The sequence below is a fragment of the Hippichthys cyanospilos genome, chromosome 1, assembly GCF_059441005.1.
Source record: "Hippichthys cyanospilos isolate Australia breed blue-spotted pipefish chromosome 1, RoL_Hcya_1.0, whole genome shotgun sequence".
NCBI classification, from domain to species: domain Eukaryota; kingdom Metazoa; phylum Chordata; class Actinopteri; order Syngnathiformes; family Syngnathidae; genus Hippichthys; species Hippichthys cyanospilos.
Genome location: NC_142369.1, coordinates 33,378,809 through 33,399,743, shown reverse-complemented (window position 1 = coordinate 33,399,743; position 20,935 = coordinate 33,378,809). Strand labels below are relative to the sequence as shown.

General features: G+C 37.5%; 1 protein-coding gene across 2 annotated transcripts in view; it reads left to right on the top strand.

Moving 5' to 3' along the window:
• unc5db (unc-5 netrin receptor Db) overlaps positions 1–20,935 on the top strand; it is a 223,741-nt gene that overhangs the window by 96,958 nt on the left and 105,848 nt on the right. For both annotated transcript variants that reach the window (XM_088426309.1, XM_088426300.1), the window contains exons 2-3: positions 5,407–5,622; positions 18,660–18,803. In XM_088426309.1, the coding sequence (XP_088282435.1) occupies positions 5,407–5,622; positions 18,660–18,803 (360 nt within the window). The remainder of the gene's footprint in view (positions 1–5,406; positions 5,623–18,659; positions 18,804–20,935) is intronic.

Here is a 20,935-nt window from a genome sequence, read left to right as displayed (position 1 = left end):
CTCTGAGTTCGCAATAGTCATCACTTGGGTAAAGAAGACTTCCTCAAAGCATTTCTGGAGACCTCCATTTCATACAAATTGGACCGGTCCCAAGATGACTACCAGTGGAAGAGGAATGAGAATGTTTGCACAAATGACGAAGAAGGAGAGGACATCCGGGATTTCCATGGGAGGAGCGTGTCAGTAGGGGTGGGAGGACTTTTCGACAAATTAATGTTTAGCTGTGTCAAAAAAATAAAGCATTGAAACCTCAAATCCTTTTAATGTTGCAACATTAGTTTCAGCATTTACGTTTATGTGTGTAATGTGTTTATGTGCGTTTATGTGCGTCGAGTAAAAAAGGAAAAAAATACAATGGTGCCTTGAGATATAAGTTTTACTGAAAACTAGGACTAATCAAAAATATTTATTCATATAAAAACATAGTAACATAATTGCATTAAATAAAATTTTGCATCAAGTGAATGTCCTTCTGCCACCTATCAGTTAGTTTCTGCAGAGGCTAACGGACATATAAATGAGTGCAGGATTGTTATAATGAATGTCTGGGCTGCTGCAATTATTTATGTAATTGCACAAAGATTTAGACCCAATGTGAATTTCCATGTATGTGTTGGCATTATGCTAGCAGAATAAATGCTATTTCGTGTGCTTGTTTTTAGTTGTGTGTAGTTATATTGACTGTCCATTAATGTTAAAATATACAGCACAAAGGATTATATCTGCACACAAATTGTGTTAGCATTAGCATTGTCCGAGCTAAATGCCACATTGTGTGCTTGTTTCAAATGCAATGTGTGATTCTCCTTGTTGTATACTGAGTTTGGCAGTAAACCTCAACTGAGAATGTTTTGAAGCTTTTATTTTCAAGCACTGAACATTATGCCAAGGTGCTGCCTATTGTCAAGCCCTTGAAGTTTGAGCCTGGTTGGATGCAAAACATTGTGGGCAGCATGGTGTAGTATGATTTTTTTTTTTTTTTAATTTAAATAATACGATTGAATTTAAGTCTGAATTGTTGTTTCTCAATTGGGATTAGTTGGCAACCATTCCTGTTTGTTTGTACCCAGTCTCTCGCCCGAAGTCTCCTGAGATAAGGTCCAGTTCATATGTGTCCTGAAGTAAGAAAATAGATAGCTGAATGGCATAGTTCCAATCCACCAAATAGGAACACTCATGTCAATACTTGTTATTTGCACATCAGGTAGCCTGACTGCAAACATACCAGTGCTGCTAAGCATCAAAAGCTTCAAAAGAACAACTTTTTGTTGTTGTTGTTTTTAACTTTTCTTTAGAAAGAAAGCAAACCCTCAAATAAACCCATGCACAGGACAACAGTATACATTCCTACCTGCTCATGGCCGACAGACCCACACAGAGAAACCACACGATGTGAAGGAGCAAAAGTGAAAGGAAACACAGGACGTAGAAAACTGATCCACTTATTTGCTTTTTTTTTTTCAACTTTACTATTTTTTTTAAGTTAAAGAGAGTTATTGAGGCCCCCATCTGATGCAAACTTTCATGGATTCATTTCTCACTGCAAGAACAAGGCGAACGATAACATTTCAAGCAGTGACAACCCTGTGGAGCAGTGTTTGGTATGTTGGCTTCAAATTCCAGAGATTCTGGGTTTGAATCTGGACTCGGGCCTCTCTGAATGGAGTTTCTCAATGTCCTGTTACTTCCTAGTGTTGTTCTCGAGATGGTTCTCATCTCGCAGGTGTTCGTACTTTGTTTTATCTTTATCTTGGACAGGGCAGGGAAACAACACATGTATTTAGATTGAGATTTGTTTCATTATATTGTGGTGTGGTTTAGGTCCAAAAATTACAACTGGTTCATGAAGCTTAATTTTCCCATCGCCAGGACCAGCAGTACATGGCGCCTTCTCCCACCGACAAAACTGCCATAAGATGGTAAGATGCCTTCTGTATTTAACCAGCAAACTCTCAGCAAGCTCTCCAAAGCTCAAACCCGAAATCTTCAGACCAAGAAAGTTGACAGTCACCGGACACAACACAGACAGGCTGATGATAACTGCTATCAAAACAAAACAAAAATGCCTAACATCTCCAGAGACTGACTGTCACCATTCCACAATATAATAAGTCAAACCCAAAATTTCTGTTCCCGAATCATGTTGATGACAGCAAATAAGTTCTTGATTCCAAACTTCCAACCAAAAGTATAACCAAAATTGGTTATTGTGCTTTTTCATTTTGTCAATAATAAATCCTTGATGTGGAAATTAGCCCTTACACTTTGCAAAGAATGTCATTTACTTAGGAATCAGAATGCATTAGTGCCTTTCTTGTGTGTCCAAGCCTCAAATAACTGCAACGCCTGTCAGTTAAAAAAAAAAAAAAAAAGAACTGCGGCTGCATGTTAGACAGGCCTCCTCTTTATCTGTTTTGAGAACTCTTCATAAAATCCACTTTTTCTACATGGCTTTTGACACCTTGCAGTGCTGACTTTGAATTTATTTGATCTTATTTTATTTATTTTACTTGATGTTACTTTTTTAATGTTACCTATTTATTGTATTATAATTTTTCTGTACAGCACTTTGGAAACCTTGTCTTTGTTAAAATTGTGCTTATAACTAAAGTGGATTGTATTGGATTCTTTTTACTACTAGAGATTCCTGATGAGGTGAAAAAACTTTTTGATTTCCGTACAATGTGATTCCTTAGCCATTCCTCATAGTTGATCCCTCTCCATTTCTGCAGTCAACGCCAATTACAACACCACCCACAACAACAATCCCAAGTCCAGAAACGTCCTGGTCTGACACTTCTTGACAGTAACCTAATCCTTGTGTGACTGGACAATAATTCTGGACACTAGGCTGGTTTACTTAATTGATTTGCTCAGTGTTTTTATGTCAAACAATTGTCGCGTCACTAGCAAAAGTTAGGACACATTGTCCCAGAAGCCTCATCAGTATATTTGTATTTTGACGTAAAAGTAAGAAAGGAAAAAAAGTAAGTCAAATACAAAAGAGATCATATCTAAACTTAATAAAAAATTCCATGTCAGGCACTGTGTGATGAGGAAAATGACAAACTCATTCAACATCTGTTAAATCAGGCCTTTGGTGAGCAAACCATTCAATAATTGTATTGGATGTATTGTTTAAAATGAAGATGATTGAAGATGAACAGTGAAGGTGTTAATACAAAGTTTATTTCTGTTGAGTTTAGTTTTGTGAATGTTTTTATTTTTCACATCCTTATCCCTCAATGGAACTCACACTCTCCCGTCACCTTTGCAGTGCACGCCACATAAGTAACAGGATCACACACAGGAGAGTTGTCGGGGTGAAAGTGGCACGTAACAGTACTGCATCTGTTGAGCTGTTTGAGTATGGGAATGGTACCTCCTCAAGGGAAACTCAACTGTAGCCACGAAGCGCAGTGTTATCTCTACAACAATAGTTTTTATATTAGTCTGTGGCAGAACTTGCTGAATTTGCCAAGTTCCAATGCCAAAGTGAGCTAACCCTACCCCAAAAGAAGCATTCTTGAACAAACATTGTCCTGCACTGGCTTTGGAATTGTCTGCAAATCAAGTGGTTATAATTTGGAAGATGTTAGTCTCTACAGTGTTGTCAGCCATATAAAACCTTCTTGACAAATCGTGATTGCTACTAACCTCTCAAATACCACAAGATTTTTGGTCAATCCATAGTTTGATCAGTTATGACTGTGATTGATTCCATCACTCCAATAAACAACACTGCATCAGAAAGGAAGAAACAGTCACTGTGGAGAAACATCAAAGTGGTTAAATATCAAACGTATGCAAAAAGTCAGATCGCAGGGATTAGGCTATCCTGCATACTTTCGATGCTTCTTTCTTAAACACACCTGATTCAAATGATTATGATCATTTTCACGGTCCTGCAAAGCATCCTTGTGTCCAAAAAAACATTTCCATTGTAGTTCAATAGGACTCCAAAGTAGAGGCCAATGGCAAGCATAATTTTGAATTAGTACCTCTCCTACCATGTTAATATTAACTAAGCATTAATATCATGTAAATTGTGAATGCATTGTAACAGATCTAGCCTGTGCAAGTGTATCAAATGTAGTTGGTCTGAATATATGGGGCTGTGACATGTGATAACAAATGCAATGTCACCCATTGCTTGTCTTCTATTCCATTCACTATTCATCTCTTACCTTTTTAGCTGTGCTTGTGCTCAAGGACAAAATTGACTCAGAGATCGTGAGGAGGTCAATTTGATTTTATGGGTCACAATTGGATTCCGTGGAGATACACAATCACTTTCAAGGTTGATTCTACTATTGAATAGCTTAGTTGGAGCTGTCTTAATGTGATTTGGGTGTATTTCTGAGAATGAGCTTGGATGTAACAAAATCACAGATATCCTGTTGTTTGCTAAGACCTGTATTTTCCCATGTGTGTTGGAGGGGAAATGCATTGCAATGCATACGATTTGGGTGGAGCAACCTTAAATTGTGGACAGTCACTTTCAAATTTGGCCTGCAACATAGTCCCTCATCGGCTTTTCCCCCCAAATGATTTTTAGGCTGTACAAAATCAATGCCCCCCCAGAATCAGAACTTGCACTTAGGAAATATCATATTACACTTAAAGTGTGTATGCATTTACAATTTAGAGCACACATACTAATGATATTGTACAAGACACTTCATGAACATTGTATAACATATTTCCACCCCTTTGAACTAAACAAAATATCCAATCCGCCCATCCATTTTCATTAGCCACTTATCCTTACTTGGGTCACTGGCCTAATGATGCCTATCCTAGCTGTCATCGGGCAGTAGGCGGGGGATCGCAGGGCACAGAGGAACAAACAACCTCACATTCACAATTACACTTAAAGAGCAATTTGGAGTTTCCAATACACCTACCATGCATGTTTTTGGAATGTGCGTGTGTGCGTGTTCCGGTAAACACTGGAACATATGGTTTGTAAAAACGTGATGAGAAGCACCTGTTATGTTTTGGCCATGGGGATTCTCGACATGAACACATCTCTTCACCGTTTTCTGCCATTGTCTCCAAATGAAATGTTTTCTACACCTAACAGGGCAGAGAGGTCTGTGATGTCAAATGGAATTGATACATTTAAGGTTCAAAACTGCCTTGGGAAAAGCAGCTGCCACATAACTGTAAATAATCACAAAAATGCTTTCATTAGTGAAATGCGAACTGATGAAAATACCTGTTACGGCAATGCCACAGAGAAATGTAATTAAACCTTCAAGAAATGTAATTAAACTAGCAAGTAACTGCTGTTGCTCAACACCGCATGTGAGTGAGTTGGCTATTTAAATGCTATTTTCAATGTGCCATTATTGTCCACTCCCTGAAGTGTATCGGTTTAATAACCAAGGTGTTTATTTCCAGGTCCTACAGGGGATGCTGCACCGGGTTCCCAACCCTCAGTGCAGGGCACCCTGCCGCACTTCATTCAGGAGCCAGAGGACGCCTACATAGTGAAGAGCAATCCCATTAAACTGCGCTGTCAAGCCACACCTGCCTTGCAGATCTTCTTCAAATGCAATGGAGAATGGGTTCACCAGAATGAACACTTTTCGCATGAGTTTAAAGACCTCAACACTGGTAAGATAAAGCTGTTTGGCATTATCACCTGTGATTCTGTGACTGTGGCATGGTGTCTGCTGAACAATGGAAAAACAAAATAATTTTTGCAACAAAAATACACATCTTAATTTGCGTACTAAGCAGAAACGACCTGCTGCAGTCATACTTGCTCTTTATTCCAAAGTTTTCTGTTTAGTACATATTTTACTAAACGTGTGCAATATCTAATAATGTTAGTGCTTTGTGCCATTATTTGTGTGACCAGAGGTCCCAATTTAACCAAGACAGTCCCAGTTTTGAGTTTTAAGTTTTGCAAGCCTCAATGCAAGAGTCGTCGTATTTATTTATTTAGTCCTGTCAACAAACCAGTTGTGCCATTGCTGATACCCATTAAAAAAATGATATCTGGGTCATTCAAATTTGTGTGCTACAATGTTAAAAGTAAACCTCTTTTTAGCGTTTTTTCGTCACAGTCCCAGTTTTGAGTTTTAAGTTTTGCAAGCCTCAATGCAAGAGTCGTCGTATTTATTTATTTAGTCCTGTCAACAAACCAGTTGTGCCATTGCTGATACCCATTAAAAAAATGATATCTGGGTCATTCAAATTTGTGTGCTACAATGTTAAAAGTAAACCTCTTTTTAGCCTTTTTGCTACATATTCATCTATATTACGTAATCAACCAGCATAGGCTTAATTAGTTTAGCTTACAGATAAAGTTTTTATTACATGATTTAATAAATAAATATATACATATACTTTAATCACAGTAACAGGGTTGCAAATCTGCGCTAATGTTAGCTTTCTTTCATGAGTATCCGTTTCGCTTGCTGTTAATGTTGACCAAGAGGACAAACTTACTTATGTAAATAAGAAAAATGTATAGTCTTGATCCTGGTTGTGTGAATAACATGAGGTGGATTGAGACATTCAAAGTCATTTAACAATAACGAAGAAAAAAAGCTAACATAAATTAAGGAGAGCTAAGATTGGACTCGGGACTCTAAACTGCAAAGCGGACGCACTAACCAATCTTCCACGACGGTTAAATTCACGGTTAGAAAAAAAAAAGTACTTTACCAGACCCTCGCAAGAAAACACTTAAGTGCATCTGATATAATGATTTTTTTTTAGAGTCCCTTCTCACCAGGCCCAGATGAATTTACAATTTAAGCAGCCATAGGTTGTTCTCAGTGTAATATCTTCCTAGCATCGGCTCACTTCATATCAGTAGTTAAACACAAGACCAAAGATAAAGGTCTAAACTGCAACACTTTGTTCTAATTTAGTAACGGTCAGCAACGTTGTGTATTGGATTTCCTGCTAATCAGAGATGAGGATCAGCTAAGAATTGGAATGTTATTGATTTGAACATGGGCCCTCAATGGCACCATGAACACCTGATAGCATCTCTTATTTACCAACTAGCCTGATGACTCACCAACTACTGATAAAGCAGACAATGCCCTTGAGTTTCTAATATGGTACAATCCAGCAAGTACAAAGATATATATGTATATATTCCTCTAAAAATGAATAAATACATTAATAAAAAAGAAAAAAAAAACATGTAAGGCCTCTTCTGCAACATAGAGCAATGGATTTTCCATCTAAGATGAGAGTGATCTAGTCTCTGCAAGTTTAGGACGTTAATATAAATTTGCCTTTATGTTTGGTGAATACACCTCAGTTGCCAGACTGAGAGACATTAAAGCTGTAGGACAATGGTGAGATAACATAGGTAAGATATGCAGAGGATAGAAATAATATTCACTATACTTTCATTTATGGTTTCTGGGCTTGATGCCCAGCAAGACCTCAATATTAATTTAACAATACCCTGATGGAGTCTGAAGAATAATCGGAACACCTTTTTTCCCCAAAACTAAACTATGCGTAATTCATCCGTTTTAATATTTCTTCATCTAAAGTTGTTAAAAGTGTTCTCCACGAGGCCGCGTGGATTCTCACTGGGTACTCGGGCTTCGTCCCACACTCCAAAATCATGCATGGCAGGTGTACTAAATTCCTAAATTGTCCTTAGGTGTGACTGGGTGTGTGAATGCTTGTTTGTCTCCGTGTGCCCTGCAATTGGCTGGCAATCAGCTCAGGGACACCCTGATTGCCACCCTTATCTAGTACCTGAAGTCAGGTGGGATAGGCACCAGCAAGCCTTCCACCCTTTGATGATGTTGTAGCCTTTCAAAGTCAGCTCAAATTGGGTGATAATAAAGCCAGGTTAGTGAAAGATCCCCGGACAACCAGGGGTGATGATGCAATGTCCAAGGTAAGGACACTTTAAGTTCATGAGTTCACATTGAGTTCATGAAGTCACAGCCTTATATCAAAAATCAAGTGAAGTTATATCAAATCCAAGGACAAATTCATAAAATTAATCCATGATGGTGTTTTGTAGGAGGGGCTGAAACTGCCATCGCTTTGAAAGATTAACAAAACCCCACAAAGTATGTTTTATTGTAACTTAGGCCTTACTCCACCCCAAACATCTGGAACAGTGCTCCATTTATTTTTTTTTTTTTTTTTTTTGTAGACAGACAATTTGGGTTTGACATTCAACATGACCTGAAGGCTGCATATTTGCATTTGATCGGTTGTTGTCCTTGGTCTCTCAACATAAGTCAGCCGTCGTAGATTGAAACATTCCTGTATATAAAATTAATAGAAAGAAAAAAAAATGTATGCAGACAGAGAAATGGATACAACATTTGAGTATTGTACCAAATTTTAAAAAAAATTCCGCCCCAATGTGTTCCAATGTGCGAGGTGTTGACTGACCCCTTTCCACTCAGGTGTCTTTCGTCTGCGGCACCTCTCTTGGCACTATACCTAATTCCTATTACCACCTCCATGTTGGGAGTGTGAGAATTTCTACATCCACCTGACTCTTTCAGGGGAAAACTCTTTATCCTCGCCTCCTTTAAAAGAGAAGACCCTGCCTTGCCATTAGGACTCTCACATTCACCTTTATGTGACTTTAATTGAGGCAGTTAAGGCTGCCTTTGAGTAATGTAGCTATTTAACACTTGGAGCACACAAACATCTTTCTCCGTGGAATTATATTGTTCACGGGTAACCCGTGGTGCAGAAGCGAAGAGAAAGGGCGGCAAAAAACCCTGACCTTTCTTTTCGCCATCTGTAGAGTGTGAATGTTATCATCTACGAACAGCAAGCGGGCGCAGTGTTCGCCTTCATACACTGCAGCATCTCAGATTTGCTGTTGGTGTGGGTTGTGTATTTTGAGTGTGTAAATATTGTCACATGGGTCACGTGTTGATTTGAAGAATTTATGGGCGTTATTCCCCTGCCATTTGGCATGATTGGAATGTGTTTGTATATTTTGTAATGAGATTGCATGTGTGCATTTGTGTGCCTATCTGAGGAATGAATGGTCTTCATACAAGAATGTAAGCATGTTTATATGCACGTATGTTGTGCGTAGTTATTCTGCAGAGCACATCGAGAAATATCAGATGACTGTGTATTATGGAGACACAACTAAGGCAGATAAACAACCCCGTCCTTCCTTGCCAAGCAGCCTGGGGAACTTGTTGGAACATTATTTATTTGTATGGCCAAGTCGGGGCTTGACGGCAGGATAGACGGTTGGTGTGACAAACGGGTGGTGACACCTTACCACCCTCTTAGCGACTTTGCTGCCACCACTTTTCAACTCACTTTTCCGATAGGACACGTACTGTATATCTCTGGCTGATACGTAATGACTCCCCAAGCCAGAATTGATGTTATCGTTGCTCTAGGGTTGCTTTGCGAGCCAGTTAATGGGGTTGTTAACCGAATGTGCCCCGGACAATACACCTCACACATATATACACACTCACCCTTACCTCTACTGTAAACTCCTTGGGGAAATGAAGGGGTGATAATGTCTTTTAGTTCCAGAGATAATTTTATTCAGCCCTGGCCACAAGTTTGCTGCCATGGCTGAAGAATAGACTGTAAAACTACTGTTTATTTCATTTCATTTTCATGAAACAGATCATTAACTTACTCAAGCTTGAGAAGTCGGTTTTAATACGAACTCTGGAGGTATTCATATTTTTACACAGGACCTGAAGGTGAATATTCGTTTTGTGCAGGATCTCAACAGTATTTAATTGCTATCCAACAATAGTGAATGTAGAAGTATCACATCCACAACCTTGAGGCCTTCTCACAAAAAAACTATCCTTGAAAAAAGTACGCCTGCGGAAAATTTAAGAAAAAAAAAAAGCCAATAGTGCAATCAGCCGAGGTTGCCTCCAAAGCCATTAACGACTGTTGAAAAAACCTGCTAATAATCAATGTGAAAATAACGAAATGAAACTACTCATAGCCTTTCGGAGAACATTATGTTGTTGTTGTTATGTTTTTGTTTCTTCTTCTTTGGGGGGGTGGCGCCATTGCTTTTATTGTTTCCTGTTCAAATATTCAACATCTCCTTCCCTTCTATTTGCAATTATTTCTCATCACAGTTGTTTTAAGTTTTATGTCTTTGTGTTTCGAAAGTGTAACGGTATTTTTCAAGGAGAAATGATTCAATTTGGACTGCTTCTGATTCCAAATCTGAGGGCTGGGCACAAGTAATAGGAAGACAGAAGTTGCAGCTTTCTAATCGGAATAAAAAAGAATGGCTTGTATCACATATTAGCATTGGAAAACTGTAAGATTATTTGAGGCATGTTTGCAAACCATATTAAAAAAAATTGCATTTTTAAAAAAAGCTCCAGGCAGCGATAAAGAGGTACATCCAGCTTCGAAAACCTGAGTTGTGGACCTCTGGTCCATAGAAACGAAATATGTGTTACACGATTTATTTTAACAAGTGGATTTTACAGGATTACCACCCACCTTCCTGACTAACCATGAAATTGTGCTCCACATTTAGTCAATCATCATTACTTATGTGCCCATCACCTCTCCTGCTCGCCAAAAAAGGATATTAAATGTGCATGTCTTGTGCCCGCCTGATTGGCTAAGTAACCATAACATCTGAGTACATTATAATGTGCCATTTTACAGTAACAGGACCCCTGTAGTTATACATTAAATAGTAATTAATAAAATTACTTGTTACAGACAGCTTTACCTGTTTTAGTAACGCTGTTATTCACAATACTAATGAAGTCCTAAGTTTAATTTGTCCAATATTTCAAAGTTCTGATTCATTCAAGAAAGAGCTATTTTATCCATTTTTTTAGTCATAGGACGAGCCCGGGCAACACTCTAAAATTGCTGCAACTATCACAAAGGCAGAAAGTTGCCCTCTGCTTATAATCTTGTGGGGTAAAAAATGAACACGTTTAGCTGCTGACAGCACTCAAAGAAGAAATATTGCAAAGATGACAGTATCTTTAATTCCTTAGGGCTGTTCGTCTGCACTGTACATTGCCAATTTGACTTTCCTTGATTCTTTCCAAAGTATGATTTGGGTTGTAATAAGGATATATTTGAACATGCATGTACGTAAAATGAAACAATATAAACTCAGTGATATCATTCAAATGAAAACATCTTAATATTACTTGTTTGTAAAGTCCGTATCAGTCCATCAGAACTTGTCTTATGATGCAGTACAGGCAAATGCTGTGAAAGCGCCTCCTGGGGCCACCATAAAATATGGAGGGGAGAAAAAACAAAACATTTCATACATAATTATACCGGCGGCTCGGTGGCGCAGTGAATAGCTCAAAGGTCCCGAATAAAATCCACCTGGCTCCGGCCTTCCTGTGTGGAGTTTGCATGTTCTCCCAGAGCCCGCGTGAGTTCTCTCCAGGCGCTCCGGCTTCCTCCCACTCCCCAAAAACAAGTATGGCAGGTGAATTGGACATACTAAATTGTCCTTAGGTGTGATTGGGCGCTTTATTGGTCGTTCGTCTCTGTGTGCCCTGCGATTGGCGGGCAACCAGTTCAGGGTGTCCCCCGCCGACTGCCCGAAGCCAGCTGAGATAGGCGCCAGCAAGCCTGCGACCCCTGTGGCGATAAGCGGCAATAGAAAATGGATGGATGGATATAATTATACCGTATTTTCCGCGCTATAAATCGCGCCTAAAAGCCTTCAATTTTCTCCAAAGCTGACAGTGTGCCTTACGATCTTATACACCCAATATAATCATTCATATCATATGTTATATTTAGTTGTACTGCTGTCACACGTGTTACACTTCAATATAGTGGACTGAGCTTCCTGAACATGCAGGGTGAAACTAAAAGTAAAAACAAAATAAGCATTAGTCATTGCTAAATTTATACATGTGCCACAAATAATGATGACATTAGCAATTGTGATGCAGAACAAGCACGGCTGCGATCTTTTCATGTGCTAATTAAATCGTTGTCAAGCGCATAATGCAAATAAAAAGTTTTCGGAGCAAGCAAGGGTCAACAGCACTTAGCAAAGTTACCTAGTGCAAAATAGCACGCATAATTATAACATTTCAAAAACATTATTTAACAGATATTACTGTACAAATATTGCTGTGGGTAGAACAATTACTGATTGCATTTCTGGGGGACAAAAAATAAACTAACTTAATCACCATGTAAATTCTTCGATTTTAACCTCTGCATTTCAAATTTTGATTTGCTATTTATGCTCTAATTTTGAAGCAATTGATATGGGACACTGTGCAAAAACCATTTTAAAAATTTGTTTTAAATCAACAAAAACAAAACATTTTAAGGTTGTTTGTTTGCAATTTCATTGAAATATTTAAGATTCATATTTAATTGAATTGTAAATGTATTTTTTTAACCCTTGATTTTTCTTCATATTAAACTAAGGGGCCTTTTTTTTAATGTAATCAAGAGGTACTTTTTTTCCCCCATTTGTCAGATAATATTTTCCACAAATAATCTCATCTTTATGTCAAAAATTTACTTTGGAATCCAAACGGACAGAGGACCCTAAGCAGTCAGGAGGCTCGTAAAAGTTCAAATAAGGTTTTAATAACACAAGGTGCACACACAGCATGGGAAGATATAACAAAAACTCAGTGGGAAATGTACAACCAAAATTCTGAGCAAAAGGTAAAGTCCCAATAAGAGTGCGACACTAAAATATTCGGTACAAAAGGCACAATAAACATTGCTATTCATTCTTGAACTTCTGCTAGCAAAGATTCAATTGTAAAGTTATGCCGATGTTAGAAATCCTATACTTTTTATATGCTTCTTGCCGTTTATGTCTGATTTATTAATGGTCATGTTTCCATCTACCCAGTAAAACTGAAAATAAAGTCAAAGATTTGATTTGTTTTCTTCCCACGTGGCTATGAACGGTTGGTTCTGTCAACTTTTGCCATTACATTTAGCCTGTAGCTCCTCATGTATATCGTGGCGAAACGCCAAAAGGTGAGATTCATTACTTGTACAGTTTGTTTCATATCAGCTGGTGCTTGAATGTAATTCTGGCCAATATGCTCGCTCAGTGTTTCCCAACCTTAATCAAGCACAGCTGCCCGTTTCGCAATAAATAGTCATGGTACACGCCAAACAATGAAGTCACAAAAATGAATGGCTACTAAAATATTTATGATCTCTTCTCAATTTACTTACAAATGGGCTTATTCCATGTGAAATATGGGCTCTTTTAATAGAACAGGAAAGCTAATATACACAACAGACATGAAGCATAACACTTTATGTTGTATGAATGGTAACTGGTGGAAATACATGTTTCTTTTTCCTTCTGCCATCTAATTCAAGAGTTTTTTGTTTGTTTTTTTAAATTCCACCGGTATCTATATGTCGCTTGTGTGGCAAGATGGAAAAAGATATATTTGAAAATTATCATAGCTTAATGGCGTCCAGGGCTGGCATTTATGATGAACTCTCAAGGCACATTTGTGTAGGACAGCATCTGGTTGAGAATAATTATAATTATTGAATATCTTTAATCCAGTGATTCATATAACGTGGGCTATCTATTGTGAACATTTTTGTCTGTATTGCTGTTGTTTTTGCAGACCACACTTAAAAAAAAAAAAAAAAAAGTCTTAAAAGGACACTAAAATTTGACAGTTTTTCATTACAGACAGCAGGAGGTGCTATTTACCATTGTCAGTAGCTATAACAGACATGGCAGCCTCCAGAGAAGTGCCCCCCCCCTTTTTTTTTATTATTCCTTTTTTAATGAAATACGGTCTACATCTTACACAGTATCCCTTTAACAAAAAACAGCCCGGTTTTATTGGTATAATCATCAGATGTCAAACTCAAGGCCCGGGGTCCAGATCTGGCCTGCCACATCATTTTTATGTGGCCAGCGAAATGCTGGTTTGACTTCGTTTCTGGCTAAAATATCAAACTTGCAAGTTGTCTTCAACTTTTGAAATTTTGGGGGGGAAAAAAAACAAAAAAATACTTTTTTTTTGTTCTCAATCTCTCTTTTGAACAGGTTTTACCAGCCTGTGTTTTCAAAACTAGCTAAGTGTGTGACAAACACACTTAAAACTGATTTTAATCGCAGTCATTCTGGCCCTCTGACAGAAACTGTAACTGCAATGTGTCCCACCATGAAAATGAGTTTGCCCCCCCCCCCCCCCCCCCCCCCCCCCCCCCGGTATAATCTATGTGCCTTTACTATTATTGGTTTTAAAGTAGGCAAAATAAATATTGTGTTATTTAGTCATATTTTTAACCCAAGGTGTTTATTTTGTCAACCTTTATAAATGTAAAATTTACACTATGAACTGTTTACATCGTAAACAACATGCTAATTATTTTAAATGTGGGCATCACGGTGGCAGACTGGTAAGCATGTCTGCCCTGGACTGCCTACATGCTGAGTAGGCATAGCTTACCTTAAATGTCAAAAATTTTGTGGCTCCTAATGTTTTGTTTGTTTTGTTTTTCCTCAGTCAGACAGCTTTTTAATTATTAAAAGTTTCTGACTCTTCCTATCGCTGTTGAATGTCAAGCTTGGCATAGTTAAGTTCCGTTTATCAGCTGTCAGTATTCTGATTATTCACAGTAGAACATCTGGGTTTGGATGGTTCCAATTGAACTTTGGTATTCATAAAGAAATCTGAAACCAATGCATTTCAACTGGTCAACTAAGCAGTCAATTTTGATCCTGTGAGCAACAACTTACCTTTTTATCAACACAGACCGGTCAATACTTGAAAATTTGATCGTGGCCTTGGAGGGTATTGGTTGGCAAAACCTACAAAATAATATACAGATACAAGACAAAATCAATATAAAGTGAAACCAATGATTAATGCCAATTCAATGGGAGCCCTGAGCTTGTTTTTCTTCAACAAGCTGTGCCCATCTAGGAGTGACTGGAGACATGACAAGTGTGTTGCTTATATCTAGTTGAGTCATATAGATGTGCATACAAATTGGACACTTAATATGCTGCTTGTTATGGCATAATGTATTATTTATTTTTTATTAATAGTTTGTGATCTATAGTATAAAAGCTTGTTTTAAGTTGATGAAGGATGCTGAAGGGAGTTCGATGGTACAAACACCTTTATGATTTGCCTGAAAAGGACTACCGTGACCTGACTACTGTAAACAACTCCTGACGAGAGATGGGGAAGGATTAGGAGTCTGCTTCAAGAGTTTTTTCACACTGGGGGGTATTTTTGCACATGCAGGTTTCGCTGTAGAGAGGTTTTACTGTATGTTAGTCATAGTTGTTTAAATGTGTGCGCATGTGTCTGTATTAACTGTTGGGTTAAATTTATGTTGCCCATTGTTTAAATGAAACTGTGACGTGTACATAATTAAAACTCCTGGATAGTGTATGCTAGCCTAAGCATTACATGGCATACCATACTGTACAAATGGAAATAGTCGTATTTATTTGAAATTGAATGCCCAACTGTTATATAATGGCGTCTGACATCAAGTGGTGACTTCATCTTAAATTTGAAGCAATAGAGGGACCAGTTCCTAATTTAGTACATATTTTCTGGATGGATGGACAGACGGACGAATGGATGGATGGATGGATGGATGGATGGATGGATGGATGGATCTAATAATTTAGGAACTGTTCCAAGTTGGGAAGAAACAGATCAAATGGTTTGCTCTGATGAGCCTTGTCAAAACTGTTCTGACAATAAACAAATAGGGATGACAGATGACACAATGGCAGCACTCAGCTGTCTGTCAGGCAAGCCACCTGTCAACACTTTCCGTTTCCACTTAAGCAGTGTGCTTCTGTGCTCGCTGCCTCCCCCTCCTACAAACCGTCAGTGTTTTCTTTCACTCTTTTTTTCTTATCTAAATAGAGGCTTGGGTTTTATACACCATCATGGAAAGTCATCATTATTTTCTCCACAATCTCTCTTCCCACACGCACACTGTCACTTGCCAGCCCTCAGCTGTTACTGGAGAAATTATAAATTATGTTTGTGTCTCACTCTCTACTGAGGCTGTGAGAAAGATGTGCTAGCCACAGTGAGATAAAAAAAAAAAAAAAGAAAGAACAGATACTCAATGAATGCTATTGTTTGTTGTTTGAATAAAAATACAATATGCAACAAATACATCCAGTTTTTATTTTATAATTCAAAAGGCTTGTAACATTTGCCACCACTATTCAGATAACATTTAGGCCAAGTCCACATGGAAACAGTGTGCTCGTTTATGGAAAAAAAAAAAAAAATCTTGTAAACACTGAATCCTTTCAAGACATGCGTATCAACAATGAAGTACCAAAATTCGGTAGTGTACAGTATTTGCCAGGTGTGGAGCATTGTAGCAAAGCACAATGCATACTAAATTTTACACATTTTAGGAGTCTTTTTTTAAGTTGGAAAAACGCAATAACTACATTTTGTGATGCATCATTTAAATGCAGAGTAAATTCTTTAAACCAAAGAGAAAATTCTATAAACATATATATATATATATATATATATATATATATATATATATATATATATATATATATATATATATATATATATATATATATATATATATATAGTTTATATATATAGTTAACCTATATAGTTAATTTTAAAGGATTAATATGTATCATCACATATAAAACAAATATATAGTACTGTATTTCACAAGTCTGGTGATTATAGTTGGTTTGTCATGTCTACCACCACCAGGTTGAAATGTTTCCTATTTAATTTTCCAGAAGACAGCAACACAGATCTCCTTAGCCATTCAGATGGATTTAATTGGCATTCATTTTGACATGTGCTCAATATTTTTCACCGCGCACCCAGCATGTAGCATTTTGACTTCAGTAAGAGCTTTTCAGATTAAAGTGTTATTTATCAGAGGCAACACAAAAGTCCCAGTGCTTTCCACATGTCTTCCCTTTAATCCAACAAATTGAATGAGGGCCTGTAGGCTACAGAGAGTCTGAAAAGTAATGAGAACACATATCTGCCTTAAGCCAATGAATCCGATTAAAATGTGTGTGCATAGTGATCTTAAGATTTCTGACAGGGTGACAACCATTTTTAAGTCGCCTGAGATAATTTTTCCAATACCATACCACTAACATTTTATAAGCATGCTCTATAGCAGTGGCAGTTCTCAAAAGCGGGTATGGGTACTCTTGGGGGTACTTGAAGGAACTCCACGGGGTATGTGAGATTTTAATTAAAACAAACACACATGCATTTTTAAATGAATAATGAATTAATTAGATATTCATGAAAAATACAAATTCCTAAAAATGTTTTACATTCAGTAGGTTATTCAATTTCATTATTTTAAAAAGACAGCTTCTTCCCCATACTGGAATGGTTTGTTAAAGGTAATGATTTATTTTTGTGAACAGATCTCTACTATGATGCCAAAAGTGAACACTTTCATTTGAATATTCTTCGGTGGTCAAACATTTATTTAGGGCGGCTCAGTGGCGCACGTCCACCTCACAGTTAAAGGGACCCAAGTTCAAATCCAGCTGGCACCGGCCTTCCTGTGTAGGGTTTGCATGTTCTCCCCGAGCCTGCGTGGCTTCTCTTCGGGGACGCTGCAGCTTCCTCACACACTCCAAAATTGGACATACTTAATTTTCCTTAAGTGCAATTGGGTACAGGAATGGTTGTTTGTCTTTCGCTGCCCTGCTATTGGCTGTCAACCAGTTCGGGGTGTCCTCCGCCTACTGCCCAAAGCCAGCTGATTTAGGCATGAGCAAGCCTGTACTCTTTATGTATAAAACATTTCTGTTGACAAATATTTATTTACATAGAAATATTTGTTTTTGAGGTCTGACACTTTATATTGATTATATTTGTGGACAAATCTATTAAAAATTAAGTTATTTGGTTTTGATAACATACCTCTTTTCTGACCCAAAAGAGGACACTTTCTGTTGATTATTTTTTCTGTGGGCCAATAAAAATTAAGTTTGAAAAGTTTAACTCATTCATATTTTTAGGTTTCTTTAAGAGTCCGGACATTCAAACCCAGATAGATTAGTTTTGATTTAATGCTTAAGAAAAATAAAAAATAAAACGTGAAAATATGTCCCGAGCATTGAATGAGTTAAATCAGACACTGATGGCATGTTTTTGTTTTTTTCAAAATAAAAAAAATGCTTTGCACTGGATATTCATGTCACTTTTGGAATTTTTGAAGTGTGTGTCGGCCTTTTAAAAGAATAACATACGCCATCCATCCATTATCTTCCGCTTATCCGGGGTTGGGTCACTGGGCAGCAGCTTGAGCAGAAAAGCCCAGACTTACCTCTCCCTGACCACTTCTTCCAGCTCCTCCAGGTGTTCCCAGGCCAGTCGAGGGAAGTTTTTCTGTAAAACCTGTGATAACACACACAACTGTTGACATTCGTTATCTAAGTACTGAATGTAACTTTTTTGAGATACCTTTAAAGTAAAGCCTCCATTGAGGTGTCTTCAGCCCCACATCTCATCCTTACTTTGGCACTTCCATGATAAGAAACTCAACTCCAGCACGATGAGATACTGACAAAAAACAAACTTGTGTCACCATAGTTGGCTCAGATGAAAAACAAACAAAAACCTCAAAAATCGAGATAGCATCCGTTTCTGATGTGAAACCATTCTCACACAAGCATTTTCTTCTATTCACAGGGCTGAAGGTGCGGGAGGTGATGATCAATGTGTCCCGTCAGCAGGTAGAGGATTTCCACGGTCCTGAAGACTACTGGTGTCTCTGTGTGGCGTGGAGTCACTTGGGTACCTCCAAGAGTCGGAAGGCGGCGGTCCGCATCGCCTGTGAGTATTTCAGCAATTAATCTCCTGCAATTACATTATATCACTTCCTAATTGAAATTGGGGCCTCGAGACTTGCAATCAAATCAACCCAAATGAATGATTTAGTGATGTTCAACTTGTTTGGCAAAATCTAATGACAATTTTAATTGAGATTGACTTGAACGCCATAATTTGACAAGTATTGACTTTTCACGGACATTTGAAAATCGTATTTTTTCGTATAGAATGTTCCTTTTGATTTTGAAAGAAAAAACATTTTTGTGAGTCATGCACGCCATACACCTGGTTATCCCAACTTTCAGTAGACGACATAATGAGATGAGGGCTGTATCATGGAGGAAAAAAAAAAGAATACATTTAGATTCAAATACCTTTTTTCATTAAATCAGGAAAAAGACAACCGCAACATGAACGTTTTCCAACTCCCAGGTAAGAGACAGGACATCTACAACATTTACCTTCACCTGTGGGCAAAGTAGGGCCCGCGGGCCAAATCCGGCCTGTCCACAGAAATTAATGGCGAAAATTTATTTATCAAATACATTGTCATAATGAAAAAAATAAGGTGTCTCAAAATTAAAACTCAATATATTGATAACTAAATGCCGTATCGTGATACACACGTTGTCTCAATTCCTATTGCAATACAGTATATCGATATTATTGCCCAGCCCTAGTTATGGTTTTAGACTTACATTTGCTTCCATATTTGTAACTTTGCTCCCACTTATGCTTCATGGTCTTACAGTAGCAGTGTGAACTGTTTATAGTAGCAATGCAATTACTGTATTTTCTGGACTATAAGACACACTGGTACAAAACCACAGCAGCAAAAAAAAAAAAAAAAATGTCACAGATAAGCCGCACTGGCCTATAAACCACAGTTAATAACATCAGATCTTTACGCAAAAAGATGGTATATAAAGTTTAGCATTTTTTTTAATTTAATTTTTTTGTAATTGTCTGCCAACAGCAACATCCTCTCTTTAACAGACTGAACACGGCTGCATGTTTAGTCCCAACATATTTATAGAAAATGGATGGATGGATATCTGTTAGATAAATAGCAGCTCAAAATCAAAATCAATATTTCAATAGCATCTTTTTTGTCTCCTTTTGTTTGATAGTTTATTTTAGTGAACATAATAACACATTCTACATAATTTATATACAATCATAAATACATAAATAAAATCATATATACTGTGTACTGTATATAAAATTTACACATCACAAATTTACCCCAAATTTTATACATTCTCTTATTACATTTAAACATATATATCCATCCATCCATCCATCCATTTTCTAGAGCCGCTTATCCCCACAGGGGTCGCAGGCTTGCTGGCGCTTATCTCAGCTAGCTTCAGGCAGTAGGCGGGGGACACCCTGAACTGGTTGCCAGCCAATCACAGGGCACACAGAGACGAACAACCAGTCATGCACCCAATCACACCTAAGGACAATTTAGTATGTCCAGTTCACCTGCCATGCATGTTTTTGGAGTGTGGGAGGAAGCCGGAGTGCCCGGAAAGAACCCACGCGGGCTCGGGGAGAAAATGCAAACCCCGCATGGGAAGGCCGAAGCCAGGTGGACATGCTATTCACCGAGCCACCCTTTTATATATATATATATATATATATATATATATATATATATATATATATATATATATATATATATATATATATATATATATATATATATATATATATACACATATATTTTATATATATATATATATTTTTTTTTTAATATATTGTTTTAACTCTTTTTGAGCACAGCCATTGATTAACATATTATCAGTACTATTTGATAGTTGTTCCATAAATTGACACATGCTTGCTGGTGGCTAGCAAAAAAAAAAAAAAAAAAAAAAAACACAGATAAGCCGCACGATAAAACACAGGACTCAAAACATGAGAAAAAACTCGTGGCTTTTTTGAAAAATTCAAACCACTCATGACAGCATTATCCTTGTACTGTGAGAAAATAGAGTATAGTTCTCATGTATATAATTTTTTTTTCTGATTATCATTTAAGACAAATTTGTTTGTCATTTTGTTCTATTAACATCCTTTATCATATATATATTTTTTTATTAATTTCCCTTATAGCAGTGCTTCTCAAA